The 18,857-nt window shown below is 40.1% G+C and overlaps 1 protein-coding gene across 2 annotated transcripts in view; it reads left to right on the top strand.

The window, feature by feature from the left end:
* CTNNBL1 (catenin beta like 1) overlaps positions 1-18,857 on the top strand; it is a 185,394-nt gene that overhangs the window by 71,212 nt on the left and 95,325 nt on the right. For both annotated transcript variants that reach the window (XM_004370355.2, XM_023724756.1), the window contains exons 6-10: positions 2,021-2,114; positions 4,790-4,881; positions 13,867-13,939; positions 14,166-14,224; positions 15,927-16,075. In XM_004370355.2, the coding sequence (XP_004370412.1) occupies positions 2,021-2,114; positions 4,790-4,881; positions 13,867-13,939; positions 14,166-14,224; positions 15,927-16,075 (467 nt within the window). The remainder of the gene's footprint in view (positions 1-2,020; positions 2,115-4,789; positions 4,882-13,866; positions 13,940-14,165; positions 14,225-15,926; positions 16,076-18,857) is intronic.

Here is an 18,857-nt window from a genome sequence, read left to right as displayed (position 1 = left end):
TGTGTTAGGATTCAGGAAGATTATAAGTCAATCAGGGTGATTTAGGGAAAAACAAACTGTGACATGGTTCATATTTTCCCGCAGATGTTTTTCCATTTTTGCTCACATACTCAAATTGTCCAGTTAATTAAGGAAAACTTTGCAGTGGATTTCTTTGGTGAAGCTTTTGCTGGTTGTGAGATTTGAGAGCAAGATTGTGTATTTCTTGATGTAAGAAAGGAAAACAACTCTCGCTTTTATTTATGGGCTCTCTCATCTCTGGCATTAGAATCCCTTCAGATACGCCGCTAGCCTGTCTTTCCTTGTTCCTCACACCAGGCGTAAAGGAGAGCCCTGAAAAATCTTAATTTATTTGTAATTCATCTATTGCAAATTAGTTAATAGTTCCAGCTTTGTCCCTTGTCCATATGCTTCCCCTGAGTCTCACCTAGAAAACAGTAAAGAGGCCTTATTTCAAGATCTGTCCCTTTTGGCCATTGCTTCTGTCCTTACGCTGAGTTTGAATTGTGTCAGACGGCCTTACACACAGATGCTCAGGAAGTGTCAGTTGAGTGAGATCACTTCCTTCTCTCCCCTTCTCCTTTTTCCCATCACTGAAGTGATAGGGTTTAATGGGAAAAAAAATGGAGTTTTGGAGTTGGTCACCTCTGCCACCAGCTTTGTGACTTTAGCCAAGTTAATTAACACTTCTGAATCTTTGTTGTCTCACTTGTAAGAACTGTGAGGATTACATGAGGGTAAATGGAGCAATATATATAAAGAGCCAGTTATAATGCACGATGTAAGTGTTCTGTCCATTTATTTAAATTTAGCAAAATTTACTGAGTGTCTGCTGTGTGTAGCACTGCACTAGACTTTGAAGGGCATACCAGAATGAATGAGGTAAGGTACCTGCCTTGTGTGTTTTGAACAGTTGCCATGAACCAGAACCAGGGTAAGGCATGTCACATATTTTCATTTAATCTTTGCAACTTATTCCCATTTCTTAAGTGAGGAAACTGAGGCACTGAGAGAGAGGATGCACCATGAGTATGCAGCAGACTTTATCTTCAGATATAAGTTTAGTAGAAATCTACTGCCAAGTAGATACACTTCTTGATAGAAGATTAGGTGTTTCCTTAGTTATACCTCCTTTGTTGTGCCTCACGGTTACCTGGGGGCAGTCTCCTTAAGAACACAAAGCGTGCACAGAAAGTAGCATGAAGTAGTAAAAGCATTATTTCACATAAGAGGACAAAAGCCTGGTTTTAGCTTTTGCTCCCAGTGTTCAGTAGCTGTGTGGTCTTGGCTAAGCCATGACCTTCTTGAATATCAACTGTATTATGTGGCTACTGATAGTCTACTATTATCTCAGTGTTGTGTGAATCAGGTTAAGTAAGAGAAATACAATTGCTTTGTAATGCATTAAATGCAATACAAATATAAGGCATTTTATCATGTTAATATCATCCTTTTCAAGACAGAATTAGAAATGCTTCGGAAGTAATCATTTTATAAAAGCTTCGCATGGAAAGTTAGGAAAGTTTTGAGTTTAACTCTTTAAATTCTGAGGTCAGTGTAAAGCACGGCTAGTAAACTTTCCACCTTAACATTTCTTTCTGCTATGGACTAGAAACGTATTTTTGATTTGAATGAACTGTTGGTGTGACTTAAGATGGCATTTTTTTAAAGGTGTTTAAGTATCGCAAAGAAGTAGAGCACTGTACTTGGTTTCAGAGGGCTTAGGTTCAAGTGTTAGCACTGTTCCTCACTTACTTTGTGACCTTGAATTTTACTGTCTTAAGCTTAGATTTACTCATCTTAAATTAGGGATCATGATGCCTGCACTTTCCTTGCCTCAGGGTCACTTTAAGGCTCAAAAGAGATAATGGGATGGGTGAGCACATTATAAACTGTAGATTGCTGAAATTTATTTACTTTATTCATTGAAATAGTAGAGAAGTAGGTATGGGAGTAGGAACATTTGGGGGCTGTTTTGTAATGTTTATCCCTCTCTCCTTTTGCTTCCCTGTTCCTGAAGGTGGACGGGCAAGTGGTGGCACTGCTGGTGCAGAATTTGGAGCGCCTGGATGAATCTGTGAAAGAAGAGGCAAATGGTGTCCACAACACTCTCGGTGAGGGGAAGGGTGCCTGGCGTATCCAAGTTTCTTTGTGCTTGTTTTGGGGCTGGGTGATCATTTCCCTTCCTGCTTCATAACAGAGTCAACAGCAGTGTGTTTTCTTTCTGTCTGTTCCCAAACTGCCTTTTCAGAAATGAAGACCCTTGTGTAAATTTCATATAACTGCAGCTTTGGTTTGGCTTGCAGGTAATAAAAGCACTAAGTAGGTAACCTTCTAGGCAAAAATCACTGGCTCCTTTTAACAGGACTTTGCAGGTAGAATTTTTTTTTTTTTTTTTTTTCTTTTCTTTGGAAAATGTATATTTTACAATTTTTAATCCCCTAATGTTAATTTTTCTTCCCACTTTCCTTCAGTGGAACTACAAACTTTTGAATAACTGTACCTTTGTAGGACATTTTATTTGAAAGAGAGTCAGTGTTTGTTTTCTTATGTATAGTTTGCTGTGTAAAGTGTGAGTTGAAATATTGCTATTAACTTGGCTGCCCCTTAACTTGGCTGCCCCTTCAGCATATGTTCATTTAAGTGGATTCTCTGCAGTATTCTCCTCCTCCTCCTCTAATTTCCCCAGTCCTTCCCTTGCAAAGTTGCCAAACCAATAGCCTATTTAAAACTGTGCTTTTGGGTAGTCTTCTTTATCACTGGTTGCTGTCTTATAAAACCAGAGGTGACATATCTGTAAGCAGAGTTTGAGAAATGAGCAAGGCCCAGTGGAAGCAGAAATTTTGATGAGATGAGATTTTCTCTCTGCTGTTTTGTGTTTACCACAGATTTCTCTTGTAGTTCTAGACTCTTTTCAATGAAGATTATCATAAAGAAAGGGGAAGATGTAGTACCTAGGGAGTAAGAAAAGAGAGAGCACAACAATCTGTAATATGGGAGTTGGCTCTAGTTGTTTGGAGCCAGAATTTGGCATAGCTATATGTTAGCCTGATGCTGGATTTTGCTGAAAGAAAGCTTATCAAAGTCTTAACTGACTTAATAAAAAAGAAAGGCCTGATGTAATGGAAAAAATCACCAGACTAGCAGCCTACAGAGGTCTCTTTTCATGTCACGTTGGTCACCTGCCAACAGCTCAGGAGACCCGTCTCACGCTCCCTTACTGAGTGCCTAAGGTTTGTTAGACACTGTACTAGGCACTGGGGTAGATTAAAGATGAATTAGATATGGTTCTACTCTTTAAGAGGGAGACTGATGGAAAAGTCTTGGACAGAAAGGAAAGAGAATACAGGGTGATACATGGTATACCTGGAGTCAGTGAAAAGCCCAGTGGAAATAGAGAGGAGGGATCTCCAAATTGCTGCATAGGAGCAGGTAGCCGATTGGAGCTGAATGTGAAGACAGGTGCATTTTGAGAAGGGGAGAAGTGTGAAAAGGGCCCTTGGGCAGGGAGTATCATCTGCAAATCCTGGGTGCCATGAATGGGCATGGGCTTTGAGGAAAGGTTAGAAATGAACTGTGGCTGGTGGGATTGGTGGGAGATAGGGCTGGAGGAGTAAGTTTGTCCAGCTTATAGAAGACAAGAAGTTTGGATTTTATTCTAGTGGGCAACAGGAAACCATCTAAAGTTTGAGGAGAATTGTAAAATAAGATAAAGGCATAGGAGTTTAAAATGAATGAGATGATTTTCTTAGAAAATTTGAGAAAGTAATTTAGGGTATTATAATGATCCTCATCTGTCAAGGATCTCCTCACTGCTCCTCTGCCCAGTCATTCGTTAACTTGCCATTGGCAAGGCTGACATGGGTGAAGGAGTGAGGAAGAAGGTAGGAAGTGTGGTGATTTCTTCAGCCCATTCTCCTTCAAAACTCAGACCTGACGTGTTCTGAGCATGGTGCTCAGAGAACACAGAACTGTGTCTTCTTTGTGATAGTAATATATCCTAGGATGTGGAGCAGAAGGTGCCCTGAAGGAAATGAAAGCATTTGATGTGTTAGGATGAAACCATAGGTGATTTCTTTCTTATGCCCCTCTTTTTAGTATCATAGTCATGCAACAGCATTTTTGGTTTGTCTTTTCTTGCCTCTTATTTTTAAATTTTTCTGTTAAGCAGCACTTTGGCTCTTGTAGGAGATAGCAGGACCATATTTGTTTCTGAGTACCTGGCGGTCACCTCAGCCAGCATGGCCTGTCTCTTCTGTGCACATTGTTTTGTTCAATTAAAAAGACCTTGCTTGCCTCCCTTGCAATATCCTTGCTTCTATATGATGCAGAGAAAGAGAACTGAAAGTAGGATGAATCAGGAAAGAAATAGAGCAACTCACAGCAACGGTTTTTTTGGGGTTTGCTTTTTTCCTAAGGTTTCTTTGTCTTTAGTTACAGGTCTCTGGGACTCTAGTACATTGGGGACTAAGAGGGCCTTCTTAGGCAGATATCCACCCTTTTGTGCGTTCTGGTTTTCTTCCCTGTCAGCACAGAAATTTACTACGTATTCCTTATGTGACTTCCATCAGTTCCAGTTATGAGTTTTACTTGTAAAATGTAACATAACTTGAAGGAAAAAAAAAAACACAGCAATTCCCTGGCTAATCTAAAAATGACAACACAGCATCTGGCTGGGAGGGATACAGGGAAATGGGTAGAGGAATACAGTGCATGTCATGGGAAGAAAGCTTGTTGCAGCTGGAAACAAAGTGGCCCTCCTAAATAATTGATGTCTGTCTCCCTTCAGCTATTGTGGAAAACATGGCTGAATTCCGGCCTGAGATGTGTACAGAGGCGGCCCAGCAGGGGCTTCTGCAGTGGCTGCTGAAGAGGCTGAAGGTAAGCTGGACTTTGTGGGACTGCAGTGCAAACCTCTTTGCTCTGGATGTGGCTCATCCCGGGCCATATGGTCTAGTTTTGGAATCTTTTGGCACCCCTTAACTCTTACTTTGCTTCTCTGTTTTTGTTTGTTTGTTTTAAAGGAAGGGATTTTTAAAATAGCCTTTAGTATTTCTGAAAATAATATAAACATGTTGTAAATACAAACAAATTCATATGCTACGGAAGGTATAAAAGTGAAAGTAGAAGTTCCCCTCTTCTGACCCCTTCCAGTTCTACTTCCCAGAGCCGGGCGCTGTTGATATATTATCTATCCTTTCAGAAGTTTTCTGTGCGTATAGCAGAGTGTGTTTGTGTGTGTGTGTTTGACAAACAGAGTTATACAATGCTTTTTGCAACTTGGTTTTTACACTGAACTAATGGCTGCCTAGTATTCCATTATCTGGATGTACCAAAATTCATTTAACAGTTTCCCAGTTTATAATAGTTTTTCACTGTCATAAATAATGCTGCAGTGAATATCCTTGTATATACACACACTGTTTTTTCTTGCACAGTTGTCTAATTTACCTGTAGGATAAATTCCTAGAAGTGAAATTGGTAGGTCAGAGAGTATGCATATTGAAATTTTTGGTAATATTGAAAAATTTTCCTCCAAAAGGCCAATTTGAGAGTGTCTAGTTCCTTCTACACCTAGCAACATTGGGTATTATCAAACTTTTCAAATTTTGTTAGTCTGATAACAGAAAACTGTTATTTTAATTTGGAATTCTAAAATCCAATAAAGTATATTGGCTTCTAGCTGTTTATTTGCCGTTTGTATTCATACATAAAGGTCACCATGAGTTGGAGCCGACTCCCCGGCAACCAACAACAATTCATCTTTATTGGCTTCCTTCCTTCATCCATTTTTCTGTACGGTTGTTCATCCTCTTCTTAGTATAATCCTTTCGATCATCCTTTTAACCATTAATGCTGTACCACAGGGTAAACGAGGAAAGGGAGAGGCAAGAGCTTTTCCCAGAATAGTTTTAACCAAACGTATGATGGGAGGCAGTTTGGAACTGCTTATATGCTACTGAAATGGTTCTGGGGCAGGCAAGGATTCCTAGCATTTTAGTTAGAAGGAGACACTTGTTTGTAGCTAGAGTGATTCTCTAAGCAGTCTTGGCTTGCTGGACTTCAGAGTGTCATAGAGATCCAGAAAGTCTGATGTGTATCAAGTTATATTTTTCCCCATTATTGTAGCAGGGCCAGGAGAAGGCTCTGTAGTACTACCTAAGATATCATATGTCCTACAGTTCTCTCCCTTTCTGACAGCCTAGGTCTTCCCCAGTCTCACTTATTGAGCCATCTTTTTCCATGAAATCTGTAACATGGATTTGTATAACGTATTGACTGGGGGATACTCAGCTAGCCCAAATATTACTATCAGTGGATATGGGCACACTTGCCTGGCAGTCTGAACCTGATGCATAGTTCAGTGAACTGTAGGCCCCCCGCCCCTTTCCACTCAGTCCCACGGTTAACTGGTGATTAATTCATGCACTGTCATCTTTGCAACTTCCTTTTGACCTCCTCTCGTCAGTCTAGATGTCCTTTGGTTTTGGAACTGGACTTCTTTTCCCATGTAATTCCCTTCACGTTGCCTAAGCAGAGTTTCCTCTTTCCTCCTGCTTAACACGTCTTTTATTATCCAAACCCTTAAGATATTTTGGGAGTGAGGAGTGGAGGAGAAGAAAGTAGAACACAGAGTTTTTAGGGGAATAGGATATTTTAGGGAAGAGGATACATGGCAGGGACCTGAGTTGTTGGTGGGGTGGCCACAGGTTTGGACTCCAGCTTTAAAATATACAAAATAATCCAATAGTTTTTGTATCTGTGAAGTCAGGACAAATTTTTCTCAGTTACTTGAGACTGGATACTAATTCAAGGATCCCTCAAGGATCCTTCATTAAACCAGAATGTAAAACCTCTTCTGCCTTTTGAAGGATGTTAAAACTTGCCAAAGTCTTCAGAATTTAACTGAATTCTTTTGGAATTGCTAACATAGGGAAGGATATTGAGACCTTTGGATGTTTGGCTTGGATTCCATTACCCTTAATGATTGTAATAGAGCAGGTCCGTTGATAGTCTGCCAAGCTATTGACTCTTGCCTTTTAGGCATAGAGTTTGCTGTCTCTAAAATGATTTTTTAAGGTTCCGAGGTATTTAAACATTAAAATGCTATTTGGTTATCTTACTAGTAAGTGAGTGCCCTTAGAAATGCTCTGCCCAGAACATTAATGAAAGAAAGCCCTCCTTGAGGGTGAAGCCAGCAAGGAAGCATGACTTAGAAAGCAGTGCCTTGCTTTTATTTCTCATAATCTGGGAAAGTACTTGTGATAATCTTGACTATCATAAACACTGTGGTGCAGCAGAGAGAATGCTGAACCTGGATCTTGACTTTTCCCCTTATTAGCTGTATAACTGTAGGCAGTGGTCCCTTAACTTGTCTAAGATCATATTCCCTGCCTTTCTAGTCTCAAAGGGTTATTGTGAAGTTCAAATGTGGCAATACTTTTTAATTGTAAAGGTCTGTATAGCAGTGGGTTTCAGCTGGGGTTTGTATCAGGATCACCTGTGGAGCTTTAAAAAAAATACAGATTCCCAAATCCTATCCCAGGCCTACTATCCCAGTCTCTGGTGCTGGTATATTTTAGAAAAGTCCCACATGTGATTCCCAGACTGATTTAAAATTCCATTTTCAGTATGCCATTCGCTATTCCAGAACCCACCTACGGCGATGCTAAATGCCCTCGACATCAGATCTCACCTTCTCTGCCTGTTTTTAAAGCCCCCTTAACCTGGCCCGGTCTGACCCCTCCACTTCTCAAAATTTTGAAACATTGGCCTTAGAACCTTTCTGACATCCCTTTTACCTGCCCCCTGCTCTGCAAAAGTCACAATTATTTTAACCTCCCTGTCTGTCTTTGCTCATGCCACTCCCCCACCAGGAATGACTCTTTTCTTCCTATTTCTAAATTATACACAACCTTCATGAGCCAGCTGAAATCCCTACTCTGCCGTGTGCCCTCTATCATTTGGCATAGAAGTTTAGAACTGAAAGGAAAATTATAGGTTTTATTATAGATAAAAAATTAAAAATTGAGACCTGGATTAAGTGCCTTCCCGAACGCATACAGCTAGATAGATATAGAGCTAGGATTAAAGCCCAAGCCTCTGGAAGTTTCCTCATGTACCCTTTCCACAGTACCTCTTTGCCCCAGCCTATACTGCCCTCTTTCTTTTCTGAAAATCAACCACTTCATTTTTTCCTAATGGTTCTCTTGTGGCAGTTAGTAGATGTGGGTTCACATATGTACTACTGTATCTGTGACTGTGACACCCTCTTGGAGCATCTCTTCTTCATCTGTAAAGTGGTGATAATACCATCACCTGGCAGGCCTTCATATTATTATGTGTGCCTCCCCCCCCAAAAAAATTCTTAAATTCCTTGAGAGCAAAGACTGTTTCAATCATATTTGCACCTCCTCGCAATGGTTCTGAAAGTGTGTTTCCTGGGCCAGCAGCATCAGCATCACCTGGCAGCTTGTTAGAAATGCATGTTTGGGGGCCTACCCTAGACCTGCTAATTCCATAAAGTGGGGGTGAGTGCAGGATTCTGTATTTTGACAGGCCCTCCAGGTGATTCTGGTGCATGGTAAGACTGAGAACCGCTGTCCTAGAGTGCTTGTGTCTAGCTTGCTTAATAACTGATTATCGCATATTTATTCAATAATCCTTGAGTAATTAAGTGTGCAGCATACTGGTGACAGGCATTTTAGTCTTGTATTTCTCCCTTTTGTACTGGGAGTCTAGCAGTATGTAGACATACTCTTGGGTATCTTCATCCACCAAAGGAAACCTCACTGATTTATTCTAATAAGGGAGAAACCCATAGCAGATGATTGTATTAAATGGATTAACAGGTAAGCAAACAGCAGTAGTGTGAGAGGCACTGCATCACCATTCATTTTTTATGGGGAATACCAACTTATTAGGATATTGTGTGCTATTGAAAATATAACAACAAAACCGAAACAACTTTATTTTTCTTTTCTAAAGAAAGAAAATTACATTTCTCCCCTTCCCAGTTAAATTGATGCTTCAGAACTATTGGAATGTTCAGCATATAAGTTAATGAATTGAGAACTGGCTAAATTATGCTACATGTACAACTGGTTGATGCTAAGTCCTTAGCCTCTTATGATCAGAGGTTGGGGATTTGCAAGGCATAATCTCTTTTGACTGTTGTACAGGGCTATGGATGTGTCTGAACTTGCCCCATGTGTTCCAGGTACCAGAGATGAGCTGCAGAAATAACCTGTAGTTTCTGGCTGCAGGTGGTAGCATAATTGTTTTGTACTTTCCAAAAAAGCAGCAGCTCCCCAAAAGGTGAAGTTTAATTTTATTCAAGGCTAGTACATGCTGAGTACAAACCTAGGCTTGACTCTGCAATTACTCCAGCAACTGAAAGACTTAGGATTGCCAGGCTCCTATATAGAAGAGAGCCCCACAAGTTCCAAGACCCAGTTGTTAGCTTTGCAGACTCCAAGAGACTGTACCTGTCAAACGAATTCTACTTTCTCCTGATTTTGACTGAATGTCTTTGTAACCTGGCAATTTGGTGTTGTGCAAGCTTGTAGGTGGTCATCTCTGGCTGAGATTTAAACAGAAATAAAATTTCCTTAGTGACCTTTGTCTTTAGCAAGACGTGGAAGATGATTCTTGTCCATTCCCACCTGGTCTAGTTTCTTTTATTTGTTTTCCACTGGTCTAAAATACTTGGTTGTCATCGTCATCACTTAAGTTTTTCCCCTCTGATATGAGTTTCATATATGGACTCCCACTGTGTGCAGAGTGTTGTTCTTGTTGCCTTCCATAGGTTAATTCTAGTTCTCACAAAACACCCATGTAAAGTGGGTGCTGCTATCCCCAGTTTACAGATGAGGAAAGAATCCCAGAGAGGGGAAATACCATGTCCAAACCACATGGCAAGTATGTGGGAAAGCCTGTGAGAGTCAGTCCAGGGTATCTCCTCCCCCTCTTGCCAAGCTGCTTCGTATCTGGCATCCCATCCCTCTCATTCTGAGGCATTGCAGGACTCAGTATTTGGGGGTCACCGGGCCTAATCTTTCTGTTTCCTGATTAGATTCCTCCTGCATGCCAATTTTTCAGTCAGAGGGCTTATATTGTGCAAAAAAAAAAAAAAAAAAAAGTGATGAGATTATGATCTTGATTTAAAGAAATTTGCTTTGGGCATAATTGAAAACTCAAGTGTCACATGGCAAAAGTTGGAGATTTCGTAGGGGAACCAGGAATTTTCAATAGGGGAAATTCAACTGTTGGGAGACTGTTATGTGTAAATGGTTCATTTAATACAACAACCTCATGAGGAAGGTAATATTTATTCTCATTGACATAAGAGGAATCTGGTTAGAGAGTTAGAGTAATTTGGCCAAGATCACATAGTGGGTAACTATTAAAACTGAGATTCTAATCCAGATATTTCTGATTCCAGTTATCAAAAAAAACTTTCAGTTCCTGCTGTATGCTAGGTGCTTCCCTATTATCTTATTTAATTTTCATGGTAACTCTCCAAAGAAGGTGTTATTGTATTATTTCCACTTTATAGCTGAGGAAACTGAGACTAAGAAATACTACAGTACTTAGGTTGTAGATTCCCAGACATTCTCAGTTCATGGTGCTCTTAGTGCCTCAGTCATTTTGTTTTTACAGCACCTGTATGCCAAAACATACCTAACAGTCCCATTTATTAAGTAGCTTAATAAGTATTTACATCTTAATAATTTGGTAGCCATTTGAAAAAAATAATACACATAAATTGAAAGAAACAATATTTTTATTTCCTTCTTAAATTCCACAATTACTAATAATGGATTTGTGCTTTTTTGGTACTCCACAACTTCTCAGACTTCAGCCTCAGACTGAACATCACCTCCCTTATTCCTGTTCTTCACTGACTTTCACACAGTTCTCTTATGACAGCGGCCACCAAAACCCAGCTTCACAAAGATATGATGTCATCAGGAGAAATGTACCTCAAACTAGTAATTAGTTCAGTGTTCAACAGATGTCAAGTGTGCCATGATTTCCTCAAAAATTTAGAATATCCTGCAGTGCCTTTATCAGTTTGTTACGACACCCCGGGTACCACGGCACACAGGTTGAGAACGGTTGAGTTAGGGCCACGTAGTGAGAAGCTCATGAGTCAAACCTGCGTGTGTCTGATCCAAGGTCCATGTCCTTTAAAAAAAAAAAACAAACCACTTGATTGTACAACTTAATTAAATTAATTTTAATTCAGTGTAAAACTTTTACATGCCTTAACAGTAGACAGACATCATATCTAATTCTTCTCTGTTTCCTGTGGTGCTGAATTCTGTGTCTTGCATATAGCACGTGCCCAACAAATAATATGTTGAAAGAAAGAGAAGTCTCCCTCATACTTTGGAGACAGAAGTTTATAAAACCAAAAAAAGGATAAGAGACATAGGAATCACAGAAAAACCATTGTTCTAGTTGTCTGATGTCTTTTGGCTTCTTCCATTTAAATGTATCATGTTTCAAACAAAAACCCCGGCACTTGAAAAGCTGCGTAGAAGTTGGTTGTGGCTTAAATCATTTAAAATATAGTAGCAATATATGAAACTTAAATAATTTGAGTAAGTAATTTCATTAGCAAAATCCCTGATTCTGATGGAGAATCTCCCCGAGCTTTTCCTCTTCGTGTTTTGATTTTTGTAAAACAGTTTTTCTTAAAGTGAAACACATCACAGATTGCATTTAAGCTTTGGTTGTTATACTGGTTTCTTAGAACAAGGCCTCAAGCTTGCCTAGGGAGCATACCTTGCAGTCAGCACACGTAAGACCTTCCATTTACAGATCTTTTAACCTAAGATGGGTTATACCTGGTCAGCCTTCTAAAACCCTGTGGGGTGCACTTCGGCTTGACGAGGAAGATGTGCACAGAAAAGTGAAAAGATGCTGACGTTACTTCATTAGGGGCTGCTCTTCCTTCTTAAGTACAAAATCAATGTCCAAACAGAACTGTGAATGGTGCTAAGGTGATGGAGGTGTTAGCTGCAAGATAAACACGTCTCCTGTCCTTTCTAGGTATAGAAATTATTTGTCATTTCAAAACCCTGGATAGGTAGCAAGGATGCTGCAGATTGACAGTTATTGTCTAGGTGCCTGCATTTTAGAGATCATGGGTACCGTAAATGGAAACACATCCTGAGGCTTGCTCCTCTCTGTGTAGCTTTATTCAACAGACACTGTTGACAGTGAGATATTTGACTCTCAAGACTGAAGCAACACTGTGGATGGCCAGGAAAGATAATCTCTGCAGTAGATGTGGCCACTGTGGAGCTCCCAAGTAGCAGAGCATGCAGCAGGGAAAGAATTGTGGGTAGCAATTTGGGTATTAAAATATTAACACATTTTTGCATATTTAATGTGGTTTCTTTTTTAAATAGTAGGCAGATTATGGCATAGGAACAGACAGGTTTATGATTTCAAATTAATATTTAAGCATTAAAAAAAAATCCAAAACGAACTACTTTGTTATAAATACATTCAGTTAATCTAAACAAAAGATTGCTTTCTTTTCAACTTCTCTGATTGTATACCAGCTAATTTGCAGCCTAATTTTATGATTGTAACTTGTGAAAGAAGCTTCTAGATAAGTTTTAGTGTTAAATTTTCAAAACTTGCAATCATTCATCTAGTCAACATTTGAGTACCTACTGTATGCTGGACAGTAGTCCTGAACTCAAAATGGGGAATCTGGGAAGGCTTCGCAGAGGGGGTGACATTCATACCTGGGCATTGGGAGTCTGAGAGCCATTGTGTTGATCTGACATCTGTGGTTTTGCTAATACAGTAAGTCCTTGGGTTACAAACATCTGACTTAAAGATATAAGTACTTGCCCTTTAATGTTATGTAAACTTACCCTCACTTTGAAATGATTGAACCAACCCCTACTCCCAGCAAATTCTTCATCACAATCACCTTCACTTGCAGCACGTGCAGCTTTTAAATTATTGAAAAGGCTTCAAGCCTTTTCTTACACTAAAACCAAAACCAAACCCACTGCTGTCACCTCATAGCAACCATATAGGACAGAGTAGAACTGCCCTATAGGGTTTCCAAGGCTGTAAATCTTTACGGAAGCCAACTGTCACATCTTTCTCCCGCAAAGCAGCTGGTAGGTTCAAACCACCGACCTTTGATTGGCAGCCGAGCGCTTTAACCACTGTGCCACCAGGACTCCTTTCTTACACTAAAAAGCCATTGCTGTCAAGTCAATTCCAACTCATAGCAATGCTAGAGGACATAGTAGAACTCCCCCATAGAGTTGCCAAGGAGCGGCTGGTGGATTTGAACTGCTAACCTTTTGGTTAGCAGCCGAGCTCTTAACCACCACTATGCCACCGGGGCTCCAGTGTTGCACTAAAAACCAAAACCTGTTGCCGTCGAGTCAATTCCAACTCATAGTGACCCTATAAGACAGAATAGAACTGCCCTATAGGGTTTCCAGGGAGTAGCTGGTGAATTCAAACTGCCGACCTTTTGGTTAGCAGCCAAGCTCTTAACCACTGCGCCCCCAGGGCTCTGTCTTGCACTAAAGTAGGGCTAGATGAGAACTGTATGCACCTGTTCCAACTTACCTACAAATTCTTAAAGACACACTTAGGAACAGATCTCGTTTGTAACCCGGGGACTGCCTGTGTAGTACTTGAGTCCTGTCCCTTGAGAGCAGAAGTAGACTTTTATTTTTTTTAATCCTTAGCCTGCTTTTTTCCCTTTCTAACTTCTTTTTCCCTCTAACTCAGATCCTAGTACTTGTGAAAAATTCATCCTGGGGAAGGAAGCAAGGCCCCTTAACGTTTTTTCTCATTTCTCCCATTTCCCCACAGGCAAAGATGCCTTTTGATGCCAACAAACTGTATTGCAGTGAAGTGCTGGCCATATTGCTCCAGGACAACGATGGTGAGGCTCCCTCTCGGTACTGATATTCTGTTAGAATAGGAGCCAGGCTTGTTTCAGATCATGACAGCAAGCTCTCTTGCCTTTGGCATCCCCTTGCTCTCCCTCGTGCTCTCTGTGCAGCTTTTGTACTCTGTCAAGCTGTATTGATTTTGTTTGCTGATGTATCAGTGTTAGACGGCTGTTAGCTTCATTCTTTTTTCTTCCTCTGTTTTTTTTCCTCTTTTAGAAAACAGGGAATTGCTTGGGGAGCTGGATGGAATCGATGTGCTTCTTCAGCAGTTATCCGTGAGTAACTCTTATGCTTCCTGTCTGCCATGAAGATACATGGCCTGGTTTAAATGGAAGGTGGAGCTGGAAATTGTGGAAAGGAATAAGCCACATGGTGCAAGCAATGTGGAGGTGTGTTGGCAGGTTTGAGGTTACATTGGAGGTGCGTGGTTCGTCTCCTTTTCTTGTCACTTGCTTTTTATGACCAGATGTCACTATATATATCTGGTATGGACTTTCTCCATCTTCTGATAGGATATTTGTCAGTCTCAGAGAGGTGTGCTTCCTGCCTAAGTATATGTTCTTGGGCCAAAAATACCAAGTTATTTTCAGAGTTGACCCACTCCCAAGATACTCATTTCCCTTCCTTTCAGTGTGCCACTAAAATGGAATCCGTTCATTTAGGATCCGGATAAACTCAAGGAATGCAAGTTCCAATGCAGTGGGATGGAGGTCACAGGAGAGGATAGGAAGGATGCGGTATTGGAGGCTGGTATGAGAACCTGGAAATTGCCATTTGCTCACCGGAAGAAATATATATCCAGTTGAAATGTTTTTCTGCTGACATCTGAAAATACTGTTAAGATTTCTTCTAACAAACCTCATCTGTGCTACTCCAAAAACAAGACTGAAAATAGATCATTTGGATAAAAACTTGAGAGTGTTGGGAGTGTCTGAGATGTCAGTTTGCATACAGCTTCCGCCTTGGTGCCAGCAGCCCAAGTGCTTGGCTTCCACCCCCAAGATAGAGTTTTTTTTTTATGTGAATCTGTTTCCAGTTCTGGGAAAGTGCTTGGTCCTGTTCCTGCTAGATTATTAATCATTTTGTAGTAGACTGTATGGATATGCATACGTTGTTAAAAGGTTTTCCCCTTAATATGCTACATATCTTTGGCAAAGACCAAGCTTCTGCTTTAAACCCTCCTTCACATGATTTAGAGCCCACTACTTTGTGAGGCAGTTTGGTAGCCCTGATTGTTAGAAAACTCTCCCTTATATTGAGCCGTGACTTGCCACTCTGGATTGTGGTTACTTTTAGAAGGGGAAGGAGCCCTGGTGGCGCAGTGGTTGAAGTGCTTAGCTGCTAACCAAAAGGTCGGCAGTTCCAACCTGCTAGCTGCTCTGTGGGAGAAAGATGTGGCAGTCTCGTTCCATAAAGTTTACAGTCTTGGAGACCCTATGGGGCAGTTCTACTGTGCCCTATAAGGTCGCTATGAGTCGGAATTGATTCGATGGCAGAAGGTTTAGAAGGGGAGGAAAGAGGTGTGGCTGGGTTGGGCAGGTGGAGGGCTTTGGAGGCAACTGGCAAAGTTCTGTTTCTTCACCTGGTTAGTGGTTTCAGGGGTGTTCACTTTATTCATATAGCTATATATGTTTTTTATGGAGTTTCTGTATCTGTGTTATATTTTACAGTAAAAAGGGTGTTTTTGTTTTGTTTTGTTTTTTAATCTGTCTCCCTGGAACTATCAGTTACTCACGGGCCCAATGGACAGTTGAGTGTTTTGGTTTTTTGCATAAGCTGATATCCATTTATTTAATACCTATGAATCAGAAAGACCAGTTTTTCTGAAGTGGAAACTGTAAGAATTTTGTGTGGTAAGCTTCAGTTTCCTCATTTGTGGGGTTATCATGACAGATGGGCTTTGGAAATTGTTGGATGATGGCTGATAAAAAGATAGTCTCTTACAGCTCTGTGCTTCCTGCTGTCTTTGCTTGACAGGTGTTTAAAAGACACAATCCCAGCACGGCTGAGGAGCAGGAGATGATGGAGAACCTGTTTGATTCACTCTGTTCCTGCCTGATGCTCAGTTCCAATCGTGAGCGCTTCCTGAAGGGTGAGGGGCTTCAGCTGATGAATCTCATGCTCAGGTATGTCTCTCATCTCCTTACTCTCCCATCTTTTTTGCCTGACTCCTCACTGTTAGCTTGGATTCAAGAACGTATAGCCATGGTCTTTTATTCTGTTGAGTTTCCTAGGCATATAGAATGATAAAATCTTCAGTTATGTGTTCGTGTGTGTGGCCTTTTCTAAATAAGGTTATATTGTTGTTGTTGTGTGCCATCGAGTCGATTCCGACTCATAGTGACCTGACAGAGTAGAACTGCCCCAGAGTAGGATTTTCCAGACTGTAATCTTTATGGAAGCAGATTGCCAGGTCTCTTCTCCTGCGGAACGGCAGATGGGTTCGAGCGACTCACCTTTTGGTTAACAGCCAAGTGCTTAACCATTGTGCCACCATGCTCCTTAAATGAGGTTATAGTGGGTAAATAAAAAGTATATTTTGGTCTGTTTGTACCCTGTTGTTGTGTCAACCACCCCATTAACCACCCCATTGAAGGGAGATGTTGTGTTGTCTCCCCTTCCTTTAGTGCATTGGTTTTGGGGAAATCTAGTCATTAACTTCTAATCTTACCCCATGCTGACTTCTTAACTTAGCCCACATTTTCTTTATATCACACACAGACCTCTCTTATCCCATATATTTGTCTATATTTTTGTCATCAATATCAGCAGAATATCATTGATTTTTTTTCATTTATTTATTCAGTAATGAATTGTACATGTGCTTTGTGCCTTCTGTAGGAGATGTAAAATGTGCATAACAGATAAAGAACTTTTCTTTATAGTACTTTCTTTGTTTAGTATTTATGCTGTAATTCTTTAGAATTCCTTGAAGTGTTTAAAGTGGATATCACGTTAGTGTATTTCATAAAATCCTGAAGTTGGAAGCGAAAGGGAGGCAGCTTGTCCCCATAACTTTTTGAGCAGTGTGGCTCGGAATGGGAGTAGAGAAATGGGCAAAGAGGGCAAGGAGTAACCAGAATGTGATGTAGGGTCAAGAGACAGTTTTTTTAATTGAGAGGCACTGGAATGTTAGCATGGTTAAAAGACTAATCTTTATGGAATTATTATTTATGAAGTTGAGACAGAGTTTGCTTTCTTGAAACTTCTGCTCATATACACTGAAAATTCTGTTAGACTAAAATTTTAAAATAAATTTGATATATATCTGTTAAATATAATTTAGAATATAGACATCCAAAACTGTTGTAAAAACTTTGATAAGGTACTATATTAAGTGCGAGGTTTACATAGACTTGAGTAAGACAGGATTCTTGCCTTCAAGAAGCTAAAACAAAAGCTTCTAGCCGAACACAACCCCTCTTTGGGTGTTTATTTCCTTCCAGTCTTTTTTCCTACAGTTGTTTTTAACAACTTTTTTAGGCCTACCACACACATAATTTTCTATAGTTTCTTTCTAAAGTTAACATTGATATAAGTGTATTGAATGAATAAAGGTTTCCCATACTGTGACATAATCTTCAGAGAGTTTTCAATAACTGCTTAAGGGGCTTTAAGGGAATATACTTAGCTTACTTACTGTTCTTCAGTTGTTGAATTTGAGGTTGTCTTCAGTGTTTTGCTATTATAAGAAATTCTACAATGACCATTTTTGTCCTTAAAACTATTTTTGTGTTTAAGATTATCGAGGTATATATTTTGAAAATATCTTCACTTTAAAGGCTTGCATGGGGCTAGGGATGCAGTGTATGTTTTCATTTATCCGGTGCGTACCAGACCTTAGGTTGATTGAAAGTCTTCCTTTGAGGAATTGCTTTTACAAAAAGATTTTTTAAAGTGCAGAAAGGAGCAAGGAGAATTACTCAGAGGCCTTCAGTGTTTGGTTGATTTTGCTGGCTTTCCTCTCTTGCGTCTTTTGTTAGTTTATTTCTTTTACCCTTTTAATTACCTGTCCTTTTGTTGAAATGACCCACCTTCTCTCAAGCAAATAGCATGTAAAGGAAATGCATTTGACTTCTTGGGCCTTCTAACCTTAAAACTACACTATGCAGGGACTTTCCCCTAAGCTTCTTAAAGGTCTGAACTGCCAGTGTCTTTGGATGGTTGAGTACAAATATGAAGTGATGTATTCCTGTAGCATATGGCGTGGTAATGTACAGCAGTGGGGAGGTGAATAAATAACCAGAAATATGGATTATTCAATCAGGAATGCTAAGGTTCTGGGAAGCTAATTAAAGAGGAACTCCGAAAGACTTAGAAACTGTAGCTCTCCAGCGTCTTCTAACTTTTCATTTTTGAATGCAGAAGTTACTGTTAGATTAATTCTTTTGCATTAATTTGCCGTATTAGCAGATTCAGCATTTCCTTTTTTGTCTTTCCCATGCATTTTGTTCTGTGTTATTTTTCTTCTTCAGACTCCCAAATGGAAATCTTAATTGGAAGGAATATTTTTCTTCCCCTACTAGATTCACCCTTCCTGATCTTCTGGCAAGAGCTACCAAGTGGCTCGCTCTCTCTGTCTAGAGAGAGCCCATTCAAGAGTAGGAACCCAAAACCCTAGAGGTTAGGGAGAATTTCTGTGGTCCTTTCCATTGCCCCTAAATACTAATCTTTACTTTGATTCAGTCATGCATCAAACAAGTAAATTACCCCTAGGAGAGGTGACAGGTTAATATAGGGTGAAAGAGTAGGCTTCAAGATTGAAGTAAATGTGGGTTTGGAATGTTCAGCTCTTGCACTTACTAGCTCTGTTATTTTGCTGAATTACTGTAACTTTTCTGACCTTCTGACTCTGTTTCTTCATCTGAAAAATGGGGATAATAATGCCAAATTTACAGGAATGTTATG

Source organism: Trichechus manatus, unplaced genomic scaffold (assembly GCF_000243295.1).
Source record: "Trichechus manatus latirostris isolate Lorelei unplaced genomic scaffold, TriManLat1.0 scaffold00008, whole genome shotgun sequence".
In the NCBI taxonomy this organism is placed as follows: Eukaryota; Metazoa; Chordata; class Mammalia; order Sirenia; family Trichechidae; genus Trichechus; species Trichechus manatus.
This window is presented reverse-complemented; position numbering and strand designations above follow the sequence as displayed.